The sequence below is a fragment of the Bos mutus genome, chromosome 4 (genome assembly GCF_027580195.1).
Source record: "Bos mutus isolate GX-2022 chromosome 4, NWIPB_WYAK_1.1, whole genome shotgun sequence".
Lineage (NCBI taxonomy): Eukaryota > Metazoa > Chordata > Mammalia > Artiodactyla > Bovidae > Bos > Bos mutus.
In genome coordinates, this window is record NC_091620.1 from 96,084,595 (window position 1) to 96,104,244 (window position 19,650).

Genomic DNA, 19,650 nt, shown 5'->3' on the forward strand with positions numbered 1-19,650 from the left:
AGTGGTGTGTGGCTCAGACAGTAAAAAATCTGCCTGCAATGCAGGAGACCCAGATTTGATCCCTGGGTGGGGAAGATCCCCTGAAGAAAGTGAAAGTGTTAGTCAGTCATGTCCGACTCTACGACACTGTGGACTATAGCCCACCAGGCTCCTCTGTCCATAGGATTCTCCAGGCAAGAATACTGGAGTGCGTTGCCATGCCCTCCTCCAGGGGATCTTCCTGACTCAGGAATTGAACCCATATCTCCTAACTCTCCTGCATTCAGGTAGTTTCTTTACCCGCTCAACCATCAGGGAAGCCTTCCAGCATTCTTGTCTGGGAAATCCTATGGACAGAGGCGCCTGGCAGGCTATAGCCCATGGGGTCACAAAGAGTCTGACACAATCAGTTATACGTGTGTGTGTGTGTGTGTGTGTGTGTGTGTGTATGTATATCCACTCTTTTTTAGATTCTTTTCCCATTTTAATAAATTACTTTTAGAAATCTAGCAGAGGCTTAGTAATTATTAAGATGTCAAAGATTATAAAAATAGACTTTTAAAATATAAATAGAATTCTTAAATATAAAGTATAAATTTTTAAATATTGCAACAACTATAATGTGATATGGAAATATGTGTGATATCTATCAGTGACAAAGTCAGAGATATTTCTACTACAACTGTGGTTTCTTGCCTAAATTTATAATTGAAAGAAGTTCTTAATTTTAATTAATGTTGGTAAAAAAGTCATATTTTTCTGCATTCAGAATCACTGCCCCTGTGTTAAAAATCTTGTTCTACTATACCCAGTTTTTGTTTTTCATGACATCTGTTCCCTCTGAACACCTTTTCTAGACTTTCTATTTTAAAAATGGAAATACTAAATTTGGCAGATTTCCTTGCCTCTGTTATACCCATGGAGGCATTTGGAAAGATATGTTAACTCTTTCAGAAATGTACTGTTTTTCCTCTTCAAAAGCAACATTAAATTGATCAAAAGCACCACCTTCCTTGGAATAGAGACACTTCCTAGTATCAGGAGGTCCGGGTTTCTCAGTACTCAGCTGGAGACTCTCACAGGTAGACACACACGTGTGTCTTCAGGCCTGGGTGAGACTTCTGCCTTCCTACCTATGACTGTACTTTCACACATGAGAAGGCTAACCAGATGCAATGACTGAGCATAATGTTGAACGTTAAGCTGCTCTACTTTCTTTTGTAACGGGGTTATTTAGAAACTGGTATTTCACGATCAACAACAAACTGATTGTAGGAAACCTCACAGTATATGAGTATGGTGAGATTCTATAGTTGAAGTTCTTTTACAAACCAGCACACACAGTAAGGAATGAGTGCTCGGACATTATGTCTTTCAGGCAACTGTGATGCCATTAGGATCTATAGAGGCAGTACCAAAGTGAAACCCAGGCTTCCCAGGTGGCTCAGTGGGTAAGGAACCTGCCTGTAGAGCAGGAGATGCAGGAGACACGGGTTCGATCCCTGGGTCAGGAAGATCCCCTGGAGGAGGGCATGGCAACCCACTCCAGTATTCTTGCCTGGAGAATCCTATGGACAGAGGAGCCTGCTGGGCTATAGTTCAGGGGGTCACAAAGAGTCCGACATGACTAAAGCGACTTAGCACGCAGATGCACTAAAGTTGAAAACCTCAGTGGCCAGAAATAGTTAAGATTTCACTCAAGCAGTCAGGCAGAGCTTGGCACTTTCTTTCTAAAGGTCTGAATAATAAACATTGTAGGCTTTCTGGGCCACATGGTTTCTGCTGCAGACACTCTCTTCTGCCATTATAGTGTGGAAGCAGACATAGACAAAACCTCAACTAACCAGTGTCTGCTTCCAACAAAAACTAATTAATGAATGCTCAAGTTTGAACTTAATGTATTTTCAGGTGTCACAATGTATCAATTTTTTCCCATTTGTAAACATGTAAAAACCACTCTTGCAAGCCATACATAAACAGACAGTGGGCTTGATTCAGTTCATGGGCTCAAAGCAGTAGCCACATAACAAACCAATTAAGGAGGTGAATCTGGTTGGTTATGCCATCTCAAGGGGACCTGTGCTTAAAATAAATTTTAGCTAGCATGTGAAGTGAGGAAGTTTTGATGTTTCTAGATGATACCACAGGTAGAAATAGAATTCAAAATTATGTAGAAATTATCTTTGTCTGAAATCAGTGAGGACCCTGCCCCCAAAGACAGTATGTAAGAGGCAGCAGTTGTACACAGACCTTACAGGCTTTTGTATATAAAATTGTTGAAGTGTTATGGGAGCAAATTTGTGCAGCACAAATTAGAATTTCCTTCTTTTTCTGAATGCTTAATTAAAAGGAATATGTTGTTAATTTTGCACTAGTAAATATAGCACTATTTCTATGCAGTTCTTTGTGTTAGCAAGAACATGAAAGGTTAAATGCCTATGTCTTCTAAATCTATAATCAAAGTCTTCATTACCAGTGATTAATGGTAGAATTCATTTTCGGAGCATTTTTGCAGGGAGAAAAACAAAGACAAATTAAAAGAAAGAAAAAAATCAGAAAGAGGGTGGTAGACAGTAGCAATATGGTGTAGATGCAGACAGTCCCCGTGATTCATGGAAAAGTTAGGGCTCACAGATTAACTCTGTCGTGAGGAAGTATTTCATTTCTTGTAGAACAGTTCCCATCCACCAGATCATTACAGAAATTAGTGTAAAATTTCACCTATTTAAGAACCAAGCAGTGGAAAACACAGAATACTGAACAGGAGCTTCGTTTCTGTGGTAGTTGTTGTTGTTGTTGTTTTATAAATATCACCAGACACACATCTGGGGTTTTAGAGCTTGCCACAGTGCAGTTTTCTGGTTGACATATATCTAAGAAATGCGTATATTAACACCCAGGCTATAGAGCCAAGCACATTTTAGTGCCGGCTACAGCTGAAAGAATATGTTTCCATTCCTTGTCCATCTGTTCTTGGCAACATAAATTTAAACTAGAAACACAGAATAAGTTTGATGAGAAATCAGTCTAAATATGGTTTAGAACAGCAAGGTGAATGCTCTAAGATACTATGACTTGTTAGCCTTTGATTCAGTAGCTGGATAGTTGTGTCCACATGTGAAGAAACCTCCTGCTGCAGCTCGCGCTTAAAGTTTAAAAAACAATGGTTTTTAAAAGTCAGTTCAATTCAAAAAACGTACAGTGGATTGGTCACACAGTGTGTTTTCAGAGCTTAGATAAAATGTGCCGAAGATCATGGGCCTAACAAATTTTGAAGTTTCAAAGTGCTGTTTACCACACACATGAACAACACTGAAAATATATCATTCATCTCTCTGAACTTTGTGCTAAAATGGATTCACTAGTGGGAAATGAGGACTTTCTGTACAAAATGGAGTACATACAGCACACATATGCTGGTTTTGCTTCAAGTCCACGCTCAGCTATGACTAGTTATTACACGGTTAACTTGTATAATCATATCTTACCTTATACCACTCTATGCCACCCCTCCAGCTCTTTTTGCTACTGAAAACAGTATTAAACAATTTATTTGCATTTGAAAACATATGGGATTACATGAAAATATCATGATAGAAAAGGACCATATATGTGCACCTAAAATTTTGCCTTCAAATCAAGGGTTCGGGCATTCTGAGCCAGGTAAGTGAGTGGAGGGGCTGTGTGCCACCGTTGTGCTCTGTAGGGTTTTACTGATACGACTACATCCTCTGCTACTCTGGAGAGTGAAAGTTTGCAGGTTGGAAAGGGACCTTGCAGCTCACGCAGACACCACTGTCACTCCCTCAATAAGAAATACTTCTATCAGTTTTAAAAGTATCTCTCTTTGGTATGGCTGATTTACCAAATATAACATTGTGATTACACCTCAGATTTTGGCTCTGTCACTTCCTCTTTATGTTAATATAAATAAATTGAATTAACTTCTCTGATTTTAAGTTTCTCTGTCTGTAAATTCTAATAATCGTATTTGTCTTAAATTGGTTTTGCGAGGGGAGCAAGTGAGGTGATATGGAATGAGTGATTAGGCAGTGACAAGTACTTTGGAAACACTCGACAAGCAGTACCTAATACAATTAACCTTTTTTTTTTTTACTGTCCTCTGGTTAAAAAAAGAAAAAACACTGTATTAATATGGTGATAATTATCTAACCTACTCTAGAATTTGGTAGCATATTCTTTACCATCAGGAAAACATTTCTTTTTTCAAGGTCAAGAAAAACTCTGCACAAGTTTACCTATGACTGTGGCGTAAAGAACGTGCCTGCCAATCCAGGAGACATATAAGAGATGTGGGTTCAATCCCTAAGTTGGAAATATCCCTTGAAGGAAGGCATGGCAACTCACTCCAGTATTGTTGCCTGGAAAATCCCATGGACAGAGGAGTTTGGCAGGCTGTATAGTCCATAAGGTTGCAAAGAGTTGGATACAACTGAAGCAACTTAACCCGCACGTAGACAAGTCACTCAGTGATTTAATGCCTCAAGTCTTCTTATCTTTAAAATAAGAAACTTTAATTCCATGATCTCTAAGATCTTTTGTTTGAGTAATTCAACAAAATCACGTTTGACAGCATGTCCTCATACTTTATTTATAGTACTGAAATGTGTATTTGCTGCCAAATGTCTGATGTGGGGGGTATAAATGTCCCATATATACATGTGGAATAATGTTAAGTTTGTTGATGTTAAAGCTACTGGTATATTTTTTGGCATAATTTGGCTCAGAATCCTTTCTTCCCATTTTGTTGTAGAATAAGCTGACAGCACATCTTTCCCCACAGCACCTGTGGGGAAAGGGGAGCTTAAACTGAGAGTTTCAGAAGACAGACAGACCATCTTTTTATTACTTTTAGTATAGTATCTCAGACAGAAGCTTTCTTTCTCAAGAAGCTTTTATTTTTCATTTCCATAATGTCTAATGGCATGGCATTGTATGCATATACACTGTAATTTACAAGGCTTCTGTTTCCTTTCAGATCTGAGTGATCAGCTGCTGGAGGTGGTTGGCTTGGAAGGAGCCATGGAGATGGGGCAAATATACACAGGACTGAAAAGTGCTGGGCGGCGGCTGGCTCAGTGCTCCTCTGTTGTCATCAGGTAGCCCTTTCTCTGTAATTCAGAAAGGAGGTTGACATGTGAAAAGTGAAGTGAAAGTATTAGTCACTCAGTCATGTCTCACTCTTTCTGACCCCATCCGTGGTCTGTAGCCTGCCAGACTTCTCTGTGGATGGGATTCTCCAGGCAAGAATATATAGTGGGTGGCCATTCCCTTCTCCAGGGGATCTTCCTGACCCAGGGATTCGATCCCCAGTCTCCCGCATTGCAGACGGATTCTTTACTGTCAAGCCACCAGAGATGGCATAACTACAAATTATTTAGATTAATGTTATATAAGATTTTGATAATGATTTTGTTTTATCTATACATTGTTATCAATGATTAATACCGATACATTTCAAAATAATAGAAATTGACAGAATTTATAAAGATTTGATTCACTGTTACTTACCATGTTCATTGGAATTTGATAATCTTTTGTTGAGACCATGGATACAATTCTAACATACAAATTCTATCTCCTCTAGTCTGGTACACACACGGTTGAATTTACAGAAGCATTGAAGTATCTACTAGGCAAACTACCCAATGAAAATGCTGTTAAGGCATCATTAACATACATTCTTTCATGAAGTCTACCATTGCTTCTATAAATTAAATAATTATTATGAAGTAAAATGTTATATGTATATTGCATTTAAATCTTTTGAAAACCCTTTTTCAAAATTATGCCTGTAAAACAAAAGTCTAGTATTACACTAACATGAAACTACAGATTATAGCACAGATATAACTGATGTTATATTAACATATATGAAAGTTAATACTGGAAAATGTGAGATATCAAACACTTTTCCTCCACATTTGCAACATGCGATTGCATGAAAACAAGGAGGCTCATTTTGCTGTTGTTCTTATTCAGTCACACAGTCATGTCTGACTGTTTGCCACCCCATGGACTACAGCACACCAGGCTTCCCTGTCCTTCACTATCTCCCTGAGTTTGCTCAAACGCATATCCATTGAGTTGATGATGCATTCAACCATCTCATCCTCTGAGGCCCCTTTTCCTTTTGCCTTCTATCTTTCCCAGAATTAGGGTCTTTTCCAGTGAGTGGCTTTTCACATCTGGTGGTCAAAGTACTGGAGCTTCACCTTTTACATCAGTCCTTCTAGTGAATATTCAGGGCTGATTTCATTTTGAATTGACTGGTTTGATCTCCTTGCAGTCCATGGGACGCTCAAGAGTCTTCTCCAATACCATATTTCAAAAGCATCAATTCTTCAGCGCTCAACCTTCTTTATGGTCCAACGCTCATCCATGCATGACTTCTGGAAAAAACAAACCTTTGACTATACAGACCGTTGCTGGCAGAGTGATATCTCTGCTTTTCTATATGCTGTTTAGGTTTGTCATAGCTTTTCTTCCAAGAAGCAAGCATCTTAATTTCATGGCTGCAGTCATTGTCTGCAGTGATGTTGGAGCCCAAGAAAATAAAGTCTGTCACTGTTTCCATTTTTCCCCATCTTTTTGCCATGAAATAATGGGATTGGATGCCATGATCTTCGTTATTTGAATGTTGAGTTTTAAACCAGCTTTTTCACCGTGCTCTTTAATCTTCATCAAGGAGTCCTTTAGTTCCTCTTTGCTTCCTGCCATTAGGGTGGTGTCATCTGTATATCTGAGATTATTGATATTTCTTCTGGCAATCTTGATTCCATCTTGTGCTTCATCCAGCCCAGCATTTCACATGATATACTCTGTATAGAAGTTGAATAAGCAGAGTGACAATATAAAACCTTGACATACTGCTTTCCCAGTTTGGAACCAGTCTGTTGTTCCATGTCCAAGTCTAACTGTTGCTTCTTGACTTGCATATAGGTTTCTCAGAAGGCAGGTCAGGTGGTCTGGTATTCCCATCTCTTGAAGAATTTTCCACAGTTTGTTGTGATCCACACAGTCAAAGGCTTTAGTGTAGTCAATGAAGCAGATGTTTTTCTGGAATTCTCTTGCTTTTCCTATGAACAACGGATGTTGGCAATTTGATCTCTGGTTCTTCTGCCTTTTCTAAGTCCAGCTTGTATATCTGGAAGTTCTCAGTTCATATATTGCTGAAGCCTAGCTTGAAGGATTTTGAGCATTACGTTGCTAACATGAAATGAGTGTAATTGTGCTGTAGTTTGAACATTCTTTAGCATTGCCCTTCTTTGAGATTTAAATGAAAACTGACTTTTTCCAGTCCTGTGGTCACTGCTGAGTTTTCCAAATTTGCTGAGATATTGAGTGAAGCACTTTCACAGCATTATCTTTTGGGATTTGAAATAGCTCAGCTGGAATTCCATCACCTCCACTAGCTTTGTTCGTAGTAATGCTTCCTAAGGCCCACTTGACGTTACACTCTAGGATATCAGGCTCTAGGTGAGTGACTACATCATTGTGATTATCCGAGTCATTAAGACCTTTCTTATATAGTTCTTCTGTGTATTTGTACCACTTCTTCTTAATGTCTCCTGGTTCTATTAGGGCCAGACTGTTTCTGTCCTTTATTACACCCATCTTTGCATGAAATGTTCCCTTGGTATCTCTAATTTTCTTGAAGAGATCTCTAGTCTTCTATTGTTTTCCTCTATTTCTTTTCATTGTTCATTTAAGAAGGCTTTTTCACCTCTCCTTGCTGTTCTTTGGAACTCTGCATTCAGAGGGGTATATCTTTCTCTTTCTCCTTTGCCTTTTGCTTCTCTTCTTTTCTAAGCTATTGGTAAAATCTTCTAAGACAACTGCTTTGCCTTCTTGCTTTCCCCCCCGCCCCACTTTGGGATGATTTTGGTCACTGACTCCTATACAGTACTACAAACTTTCAACCATAGTTCTTCAGGCACTCTATCAGATCTAATCCCTTGAATATATTTGTTACTTCCACTATATAATCATAAAGGATTTTCTTTAGGTCATACCTGAAGGGCCTACTGGTTTTCCCTAAACCCTGAATTTTGCAATGAGGAGTTCATGATCTGAGCCACAGTCAGTGCCCGATCTTGTTTTTACTGACTGTATAGAGTTTCTGCATCTTCAACTGGAAAGAATATAATCAGTCTGATTTTGGTATTGACCATATGGTGATATACATATGTAGAGTCATCTTTTATGTTGTTGAAAGGGTTAGCTCTTGGCAAAATTCTGTTAGGCCTTGCCCTACTTCATTTTGTACTCCAAGGACAAACGTGCCTGTTACTCTAGGTATCTCTTGACTTTCTACTTTTGCATTCCAGTCACCTATGATGAAAAGGACATCTCTTTTTGGTGTTAGTTCTAGGGAGTCTTATAGGTCTTCTTAGAACCACTTAGCTTCAGCTTCTTCAGCATTAGTGTTTGGGGCATAGACTTGGATTAGTGTAATGTTGAATGATTTGCCTTGGAAACAAACCAAGTAATTTGGATTGTGTCATTAACTATACACCCTACATTTGTCTTTTGTTATCCAGAATTTTTTGTGTATATCATCACATTTACCAGGAAGCACTTAACATATTTGTAACTAAGGTACAGGGTATTCATTGATAGTCAAGGTTTGTGCTCAGTCATATCCAGCTCTTTGTGATCTCATGGATTGTAGCCCACCAGTCTCCTCTGTCCATGTGGTTCTCCATGCAAGAATACTGGAGTAGGCCACCACCTTCTCCTCCAGGGAAATCTTCCTGGCCCAAGGATTGAACCTGCATCTCCTGAATTGGCAGGCAGATTCTTCACCATTGATCCTCCTGGGGAGCCCAAGTCAAGAGCTGAAGTTCCTTTTATAAAAGATTACTTGAGAACAGAACCCAGCTTTTACCATATTTGCATTCCCTGGTCTCACCATTTTATATGGGACATATAGTCTGCTGTATAAAGTATTTCTGTGCTAGACTTGGATTGTTTTTTTTTTTTTTTCTCCAGGACCAGCAAGTCTCTGCCAATGCAGATTGATGGGGAACCATGGATGCAGACCCCATGCACTGTGAGTACAGAGTAATTAAAAGCTATGTCACTTTCCTGTTTGTTTCCCAGATATTATATCCTGCCATAACTAACTAATCATATACTCCTATAAGTAAATAATCACAATACCTAAGCTTTGGACCTATCTCCAAAAGCCTTTTTTGCTTTGTTTTTTGTTTTTTTATTTGACAGAGCCATTGCATTCAGGTTTTAGGCAATATATGCCTTTGGCAATGATTGAGAGTTGAATGCTTATGTTAGCCAAAGTGTAATCTTTAGATACCATAGTTATCTATATATAACCACATATAACCACAGTTATAAACTGTGAAACTAAACAAATTTGTTAAGGTTTCTCTTAACCTTTCTTGTAATTATTTCCAAATACCTTATAGGAAAAATATTTATGGGACCTTCAGACATGATTCTTCCTAAATGTATTACTCATCTCTTCTTTGCCTCCAATTGGAATTTGAGAGCTTCCTTATCTATAGAAAGACTGCATTATAGTGTCTTTATGTGAGATATTATTTAATTCAGACATTTAGACCTCACTAAATTTCATTTTTAAGTGAATATTACATTTCAATAATATGTTAGGCACTAATCTTGGCACTAAAAATAGAATTCTGATCACATAATAAAACATTGGAGTAATAAGAACATGAAATAGAATGTATTCAATAATATAATTGTCCTCAAGGAACTTACATTCTGATAATAGGAGATTAAGTAAATTAATAAATCAATAAATATAGAGAAACATGCATAATATAACTTTTGATTACAAGAGGTATGAAATATGATGAAGAGGAACTAAAGATGGAGTATGAAAAAGACTAGTTTAGGTAAGTGTGTCTGGGAGGCCTTTTTCAAAGAAGGATCCAAAAGCTCAGTGTGTTAAACAGTAAGAGGGATGGTGTGACCAAAGTTTTAGATGTGGGGTGAGAGTGTAAGAGGCAAAGTAGAAAAGATGGGCAGGAGACAGAGTAGAAAAAAATGATGGTGAACAATTAACATCCGATTCAGAGTATAATAGGAAGCTGCTGAAGGCTTTACACATCATCTGACTTACATTTTTAAAGTTCACCTTAACTGCTGTGTGGAGAATGGATTGTATTGAGTAGCAACTGGGACATAGGGTTCAACAAAGCGCTCTGAGCTTGGACAGCAATAGTGGCTAGGAAGTGGGTGGATTTGAGGTACATTCTGGGGGTGAAAGAAGGAGAATTTGTTAAAGAGTTCCCTTGGGATGAGGGATAGGAATGAGGGAAGGAGATGAACCATGGAGGTAGCTGCCATCTGAGAATGACAGTACCCTTTACTCTGCAGTAAATCTAGTAATTCTATAATAATGATGTAAGACAAACTTGCCAAAAAGTCTTTCGAGGATGGCAATTTCTTATGCCTTCTTGTATCTCTGTGCTTGATTCCAAGTATCTTTTAAGAAATTTCCTGTTCCTCCTTTTACCAGCATGTGTATATTTGCATCTTGTTTCTTATTCTTCACTCTCCCAGTGACCTTTACACCTTTACACTCAACATGTATATTAAAGGTCCTGTTACTATTGTTGCCAGTGGTGGCAGTGATACACTGATTGTAGAGATGGGGATGGTGGTGGTCATGGTGAAGCCTGCGGTGATGGTAGTTTGATGATGTTGGTGCGAGTGCTGATGGCGGCCAGTGGTGGTCAAGGTGAACTGGCAGAGGTGCTATCAGTGTAGGCGGGGCTCGTGGTCAGGATGCAGGACGGTAGTGGCAGTGGTAATAGCAGTATTCTTGTTTTAATGAAAGGTCACTGGTCTTCAGTCTGGGTCACAAAAGAATAAATGAAAGACAGAGAAACCAAACAGCTTCCATGAGTACCCTGCATTGTTGTGGACTCTTCTCAGAGAGAAGGGAGATTTAGTCCCTGTGCCATGTTTTAAATCAAGAAAGATTAATGGCAACAGTAATCTCTAACATTTATTAAGCTTGTAGTTTGTGTCACTTGACCTGTATTGACACTTTGAATTCTCACAGAAAGCATATAATAAGCTTCATTTTATGGGTAAGACAGCTGAGGCAGACAAAGGTTAGTTTGCCTGATTCCACACATGCTAAGTGGCAGAGTAGAAGCTAAAATGCAGTTAGCCTGGCTCTACTGTCCGGCTCCTTCATGGCTGCTCCCCACCCTGGCTCTCCACCTGAGAGGGCCCCAGGCCATCCCAGTGGCCTGCCACACTACAGCATGACCTTTGCTATTAATAAATCACCTCTGCCTCTCCGCAGCCAACAGATGAACTCTGTTATCTATTAAAATCTAATTAATATTTTATAATACATGTAGCATATTTCACACAAGCTTTTCTAATGACTCTTTTGTTAACTTTTCTCTCAAAGAATAACAAGATATTCATTTCAGCTATTAATTACCATGATCTAAACAATGGTTAAATTAGTAACAGGTTTTATATAATGTCTGCTTCAGTTTTCTCTCTGTGTAATTTCTCTTATTCATTTAAGACATTTATTGCAGTCTACACAGTGGGCCAAGAACTGTACTAGACTATGGCTCATTATTGTTATTTCACATTCTGGCATACCCTCTTTTTCCTAGAACCACATGGAAATCTGAACTTTAAATTTCATTTTAACTATAGAGAATATTTAGTATTCATAGCATTGGTATGGTTGGACCAAAGAGTGTTCTTTGCTTCACTTGAATAACACATTGTTCCTCTTACAGAACATCAAAATGATAGAATGTTCAAATTCTTTGCTGAATTTAAATATCCATAAGCTGATACTCAATTTATGAAGGGATTGCTCTAGATATAATTTTAGAGCATAGCAGAAGTTCTGCTTTTCTGTAAGCGAAATATTTAAAATAGAAAAGCAAATGACAAATAGGTCTTGATTCTTAAATCAATGAACACTTTTTAAAAACCAGAGTAATACAAATTCTGGAGATGGATGTGGTGATGGTTGCCCAATAGCATGAATGTACTTAGTGCAATTGAATTATATATTTTAAAATGATTACAGTGGTGAACTCTACATAACATATGTTGTACCACAATTAAAAAAAAAAGCAACTGAAAAAAATTAAGGTGATATTCACTTACAGATTTTACCAATTCTAAGTTCAACTATCAGGTCAGTGGGGGCGGGGGGCGGAAAGCAAGAGTTTAAAGCTATCTCTTCAAATGTATGCTTTGCAATTATTTTTATGATTATCAACTTACTATAAAGTAGTCAACAGAAACTTGTTAGTTATGCCTGTGTTCAGTTTTGTAAGAGTCAATGAGTTAATGGAGAACAGATTTTAACCGTTTAACAATTGTTGTTCAGTTGCCAAATCGTGTCAGACTCCTTGCGACCCCATGGACTGCAGCATGCCAGACTTCCCTGTCCCTTACCACCTCCCGGAGTTTGCCCAGGTTCATGTCTGTTGAATCAGTGATGCCATCCAACCATCTAATCTTCTGTTGCATAAGCATGACAAAGACACAGTTGATTCTAGAAGACATTATGTTGAAGCAGTTCATGAAGAGCCTTTCTTCAGGGTGGAGTCTAGAACTTAACTATGCTCCCCTTCCTATCTTCTTTCTTCCCAGTCCTTCTCCCTGAGGACTTGGAATATACTGACTTTGTAGTCAATATGTTCTCATTGTGGTAAGGAAAAAAAAGAATAGTTTCAATAGGAGAGAAGGGAGAGTAGTAATGTATGAGAGGTCATGCCCTAGGTCAGATTTCATATTGGATCTGCACACCCAGCCCTCCCACCCCAATTTATTACAAGTGATGGGTGCCTAATTTAAGTTTCATTAAGTGAGGAGCAACCATACTAAGCCTTAAATTCAATGTAACCAAAATGGACTCTTCATGCACCTTCTTCCATCTCCTCCCCACTCACTATTAATGACTTTTCCTAAGTTCCTGAATTCCTATCCTTCCTTTTACCATATTGAGCTAGTGGAGCTCAGTGTTTGTTTCCTAAGCTAGAAATATGAGAGTCATCCTATACTTCTCTTCACACCCTAAAATTCAGTATCTGTGCACACTTGATCAAGTGTCATATTTCTGAGTCTTTTCTTTTAATCCCTACCACCATTGTCCTAGATTTGGCCCATTTCATTTCTCTCTCTCATGAGGTACCTCATCAGTCTTTCCCCTTCTCCATTTTTTTTTTTTCCTATTTAAATCCATCCTTAACTTTTCTACCAAAATGATCACTGCTGCTGCTGCTGCTAAGTCGCTTCAGTCGTGTCCGACTCTGTGCGACCCCATAGATGGTAGCCCACCAGGCTCCCCCATCCCTGGGATTCTCCAGGCAAGAATACTGGAGTGGGTTGCCATGTCCTTCTCAATGCATGAAAGTGAAAAGTGTAAGTGAAGTTGCTCAGTCATGTCCGACTCTTTGCGACCCCATGGACTGCAGCCTTCCAGGCTCCTCTGTCCACAGGATTTTCCAGGCAAGAGTACTGGAGTGGGGTGCTATATACTAATCTCACCCTGGCACTCTTCTAATTAAAACATTTAATTACTTTCTATCTGATAAAGTATAATTTGAATCAAGCTTCCTGTTTCATTGCAATCATCAATTACTTCTTTTTTATATTTTCATATACTTTGCTTTTGCCCAAATAAACTTTTCGTCTTCAGTTGAATTACACAACTCGTCTTTTGAGACTCGTTTCATGCGTCCACTCTTCCTTTTTTGAATATCAGCCCTCCCTTCATTCCATCTCATCTGTGATCCCTACTAGTCTGAAAACTCAGCCCCAGTGCTTTATGGCTTTATCAAAGAGCTACCAATGTTAAATTGAAATCATTGGGTTTTTGACTAGCTTCTTGGTAGACATAAGCTTACTGAGGTCTGACACTATGATTTTGGTCACCTCTCTACCTCCAGAGAATAACACTGTGCCTCACACACCATTAGCTGCCAACACCATGCGTATTTTGAGTTTGTGTTCCTTAACTAATTCTTGGAGAAGTATAACAATTTAAAAAAATGCTTTCTACTAAATCTTTCACTGAATATAATATAGGTTGGCTAGCAATTCATTCTCATACATTTCATATATACATACATGTAAAAGCTGGTAGGCTGCAGTCCATGGGGTCCCAAAGAGTCAGACATGACTGAGCGACTTCACTTTCACTTTTCACTTTCATGCACTGGAGAAGGAAATGGCAACCCACTCCAGTGTTCTTGCCTGGAGAATCCCAGGGACAGGGAGCCTGGCGGGCTGCCGTCTGTGGGGTCGCACAGAGTTGGACATGACTGAAGTGACTTAGCAGTAGCAGCAAAAGTTATTTTAAGTTATCTTTATTCATTACATTCTCAAAGCAAAGAATTTTGAATGTACCAGGAAGAAATACTTTCTTAACCTTAAAAGATTTAATCTGTTTCCTGATATAAGACAATTAAATTTCTTGGGCCACTTCCTTCTGTATTATCAATTATGTATTCATTTTACACATTGTATAGGCTGCGTTCTATTAATATGTTGAAATATTAATAGTCATATGTGAATTATTACTTGTGTTACTTTTATGAAAAGTGATGCCAAAGAGGTTGTAATGCAGTATCACTCTGGGCGCTTTGTGTATGATTAATTCAGAAAGGATGCCTGAAACTTTCTTCCATGTGGTAGAGGATGGGAAGGAAGTCAGGAACACATCATGAACTAAATGGTGAAATGACCACAGGTGAAATATGAAGGTGATAGCTGAAGTCAAGGCAACTTCTAGTGAAGGCCTTTACAAGTATTTTGGTCCTGTTTTGCCTATTTTAAATATACTCCTTTGTATGATGATTCTCAGGACTCTGACCCACTTGCCCAATCTCAGCCTCTAATATTAAATACCTTCAACACTCAACTCAGCTCTGACTCGGTAGTCAGGCAATCCCTGCCAAGCCTGGTAGTCTTGCTTCGTGATCCCTAGTATTTGTGTGACACATACTTGCTCACTGAGTGCCCATGAACCAACTCCCTCCTTCAGTCCCCATTTCCACTGTGTGGGCCATTCTGTAAGATGCTGTTTTCTGGCTTGCATGCCAGTTTCCTTCTCTGGCTCTAGCATCTAATTGATTCAGACATTGGCTAGTTGCCTCGCCTTTGCCTGCCCCCTCTCTTAGGAAGGTTGGATCTTTTTCCTACAGCCCTAAACACTGAAGTTACTTGGAGTTTGTCTTCATTTTGACACTTGTTTTTGTAAAGAGAATATATTCAGAACAGTTTTAAAATGCAAACTCTTTAAAGGAGAAACAGAGTTTTGGAGCCTATTAAATTTTATTGATGTGCTTGTTGTAATTATTTAAAATAATCATAATTTTAAAGTGTTATTTTATCTGAAACCATTTGCTGAAATACAAATTAATCTCAGGACATTAAGAAAGAAAGCACAAATTTTATAAATGTAAGATTTTCCAGTTCCAGGAATTTAGTGATATGTAGATGAAGGCTAATTAAATTTCAAAATATTTAGATGTCATTAAGATGTTTGGAAGAAACCATAGTAATACTGTTTAACATTATTTAGCATCACTTACCAGTTTCTGTCCTGTATATTCATATTTTTATTTGATCCTCAAAACAACCCTAAGAAGTCAGTAAAGTTATTGTAACTCCTATGTGTGTGCTCAGTTGCTCAGTCATGTCCAACTCTTTGCAGCCCCATGGACTGTAGCCCACCAGGCTTCTCTGCCCATGGAATTTTCCAGGCAAGAATACTGAAATAGGTTGCCATTTCCTACTCCCGAGGATCTTCTTGACCTGTGGATCAAACCCACGTCTCCTGCACCTCTTGTATTGGCAGGAGGCTTCTTTACCGGTACACCACCTGGGAAACCATACCATATCATAAATTAAACAATTAAAACCTGAAACAGATAAGCCAACCACTTTGTTCAAGGCCACACAATTAGAGGCAGTCAGTGGGCTCTAATGCTTTTTCCCTTAATTATGAGATTTTGCCACCTCACTCAGTTGCTTGTATTAGTAGTCAATTACAGCTTATCGTTTATAACAGAATTCAGTTCTTTTTCACCTTGTTTACATTTTCCTCTTTGTTTAATACATTATTTAATGTATTAAATAGTGTAGCCAAAGCCATCCATCTGATTGCCAGAATTGCTACTGAGCAACATAATTATGATCATCCAACTTCCTGATCTCAAAGTTCACTGCCTCTTCATTTCTTACAGCATAGAGTTCAGTGTCCTTGTCACGTCATTAAATCACTCTCCCAAGGCTTCCATCTGCCAACTATACTTCGTCAGGACCACTCTCCAAAGGCTTTCTATTCATACTGCTTAATTATGTACCTAAAATCTCCATCCCTTATTTTGTGGTTTAGAAATAGACACATTCTTCTTGCCTTCAAGCATGCTCACAGGGAATCTAGTTTCTTCTAACAGTTCTCTAGGACTCATTTAATCTTTCCTATGGTTTATTATTTTGCCTGAATTAATTATCCTGTGCTGTTGGGATATGTATATTTTTATATGTTACTTTAAAATCTTTCTGGAAAGCAATAGAATATAAATGCACATATACCAAAAATAAAATAAGATCTTTTCCTTCAATGGCAAGCTTAGCATCAATTTCCTCATGAAACCTTTTAAACTCCGTATCTATCTGAAATAAACTGATTCTTTGCACTCCTGTGACTCTCTATTGATATTTTCTATTGATATTGTCCAGTTCTTCTGACTTAATTGTAAGCATTTTATGATTTCACCTTCACTTCCTCCTCATACCTCACTTACATAATATGGTTTCTGATGCAAAGTCCATATTTGAATTATTGCTCTGCAAAATGTAATGCATCATTTTTCCAAGGCTGCTTTCAAGAATTTTTTTTTCCCTTTGTCTTGACTCTTCAGTGTTTTAATTTTGATGAGTCTGGTCATGGATTTCTTTGAACTTATTCTTGTTTTGGTTTCTCTGAACTTCATGAATCTGCAGGTTTATGTCTTTGGCCACATTGGGAAGTTTTCAATCATTATTTCTTCAAATATTGACTTAAGCCCACAGTCTTTCTCCTTTCCTTCTAAACTCTGATGACATGTTTTAGATATTTATATAGTATCTCAATATCTGAGCCTTAGTTAATTTTTTCCTTCCTCTTTGTTCTTTCTATTCCTCATACTAGATAATATCTATTCACCTATATTCAAGCTCACTGACTTTTTCCTCCCTTATCTCCATGCTGTTCTTGAGCCCATGCAGTTAACTTTTATTTTGGTCATTGATTTTTTTTCTGTTGAAAATTCAGTTCTCTATGTTAGGCTTCATAAGGTCAAATCTATGCATATACTCCTCAGGGGAAAACTCAGGGGATCATATACAACTTTAACAGATAGTCTTTTTGAGGTCCTCTCCACTCCAGGATCTCCTTGATGGTTTTTGACTCCCAGGGCTCCTCTGATTATAAATACAAGGCTTTCGTTTCTCTGCATTGCCATGTACTTCTTCATATAGCTCCTGCCTCCAGGGCCCTGTAGTAAGGGGATAAAGAGAGAAAAAATCAGTAGATATTTGCCCATGATTTGAGGATCATAGTTTCATGGACCAGGGAGAGCGTCACTGGAGCTGTAGGCACCTGCCACTGCTATGGAATTCCCAGGTGACTGGGGTCGGAGAGATTGAGGCGGCGAGGGGAGGGGCGAAATGAAGCAAGATACCTCTCTCACCCGCTCTGACCTCTCCCGACAGGTCATTCATTTCCTACCCCTTGAACCAGAAACACAGGGATTTTGGATGGAGCTCTCCATCTGTACTTGTTGTACAGTTCCAAGTGTTAAGCCACATTTAACTCCAGACTGATAAATATGACAGGGGAGGAAAAAAACAGGAAGATGTCACTGGTTCAGGGACACGCCCTGCTCTGGTTTCCTTCCCCAGTCTACCTACTGTTGCTTGCTTCTCAGCAGTCCATGCTTAGCTGTGCCGTGCGTTCTGTGCAGGGTGTGTAGTTGCCTTCAGTGGGACAGTCACGGAATGTGCTTACTTCTTTTTTGACTAGAACAGAAAACACCACCCCTCTCCTTAGATTTTGTATTTGGCTGTATTGAGCTCTGCATGAATAGTCCCCATAAAATTGGTATATTATTAGCCAGAAGTACCTATCTGCCAACTTCAGATTTCACAGTATATTCCCCACTTACATGTATTTTACAAAAATTCTAAATAAATCTCAGTTCAGTTCAGTCGCTCAGTCGTGTCCGACTCCTTGCAACCCCAGGAATTGCAGCACGCCAGGCCTCCCTGTCCATCACCAACTCCCGGAGTTGGTGATGGACACTCACTCAGACTCATGTCCATCGAGTCAGTGATGCCATCCAGCCATCTCATCCTCTGTCGTCCCTTTCTCCTCCTGCCCCCAATCCCTCCCAGCATCACAGTCTTTTCCAACGAGTCAACTCTTCACATGAGAGCTTCAGCATCATTCCTTCCAAAGAAATCCCAGGGCTGATCTCCTTCAGAAAGGACTGGTTGGATCTCCTTGCAGTCCAAGGGACTCTCAAGAGTCTTCTCCAACACCACAGTTCAAAAGCATCAATTCTTCGGTGCTCAGCCTTCTTCACAGTCCAACTCTCACATCCACACATGACCACTGGAAAAACCATAGCCTTGACTAGACGGACCTTTGCTGGCAAAGTAATGTCTCTGCTTTTCAATATGCTGTCTAGGTTGGTCACAAATCTCAGAAGTGCTCTAAACCTTGAATCATAAATCTTATTCTTTATGAGAAAACTTCTTCAATTTTCTTCCATTCCTGTGTCCTGCATTTAAGCAGAGATCACATTTACCTTGTCACTTGAGTAAAAGTAATCAACCAAAAAGACAGATTTTCTACCCTCCCATACAAATAAAGGTAAGTTTTAGGTATTTGTCTAGACAGTAATGATGTGGATGACCATATTAGGGTTTTTTTTTTTTTTTTAGATTACTTCATGTGTAGGTAAACATGTTTTATAGACTGTTGCAAGTAAGTTATGTGATTTTATGGGAGGGTTTTAGACTGTGGCAGTGAGGTTAGGTGAATGTTCGAGGTCATGAAGTAAAGAGTTATAAAACTGGGACTATTTCTTATTTTTTCTAGTCTCATCATCAGTTCATTGGGCTTATTTGCCTAAGGATAAAAGTTCAAAGAGGAGAAAATAGAAGGCCTCTGAAATTTTTGTAATGCACAGTAGTGGGTAAAGGAGTGCAGGTGTAAAACAAAGAGCCAGGCGGTGAGATTTTCTCAGGCAGCTTCTGACCACTGCAAACCAAGCAGAGGGCACCTACATAGAGAAGCAAATTGCATAGTTTTAAGAAGAGAGATTGTTTTAATGGCCCTTTCAGCCCACTTGTAAAGTTGAATATCATGAAAATCCTTTCTGCTTGGGGATACCATTTAAATGAGAATTTCATGTGATATTATATTAGAAAATACAATACTATCAGGTGGATTGTTTTTGTTCAGTTGCTAAGTCATGTACCCCATGGACTGCCAGGCTCCTCTGTTCTCTGCTGTCTCCCGGAGTTTACTCAAACTCATGCCCTTTGAGTGGGTGAGGCTATACAGCCATCTCTTCCTTTGCCACCTCCTTTTCCTTTTGCCTTCAGTTT

The 19,650-nt window shown here is 38.9% G+C and overlaps 1 protein-coding gene across 2 annotated transcripts in view; it reads left to right on the forward strand.

Annotated features, from left to right (window-relative positions):
* The window catches only part of DGKB (diacylglycerol kinase beta), an 869,780-nt gene that overhangs the window by 823,826 nt on the left and 26,304 nt on the right, over nt 1-19,650 (forward strand). For both annotated transcript variants that reach the window (XM_070369773.1, XM_070369774.1), the window contains exons 23-24: nt 4,979-5,099; nt 8,995-9,055. In XM_070369773.1, the coding sequence (XP_070225874.1) occupies nt 4,979-5,099; nt 8,995-9,055 (182 nt within the window). The remainder of the gene's footprint in view (nt 1-4,978; nt 5,100-8,994; nt 9,056-19,650) is intronic.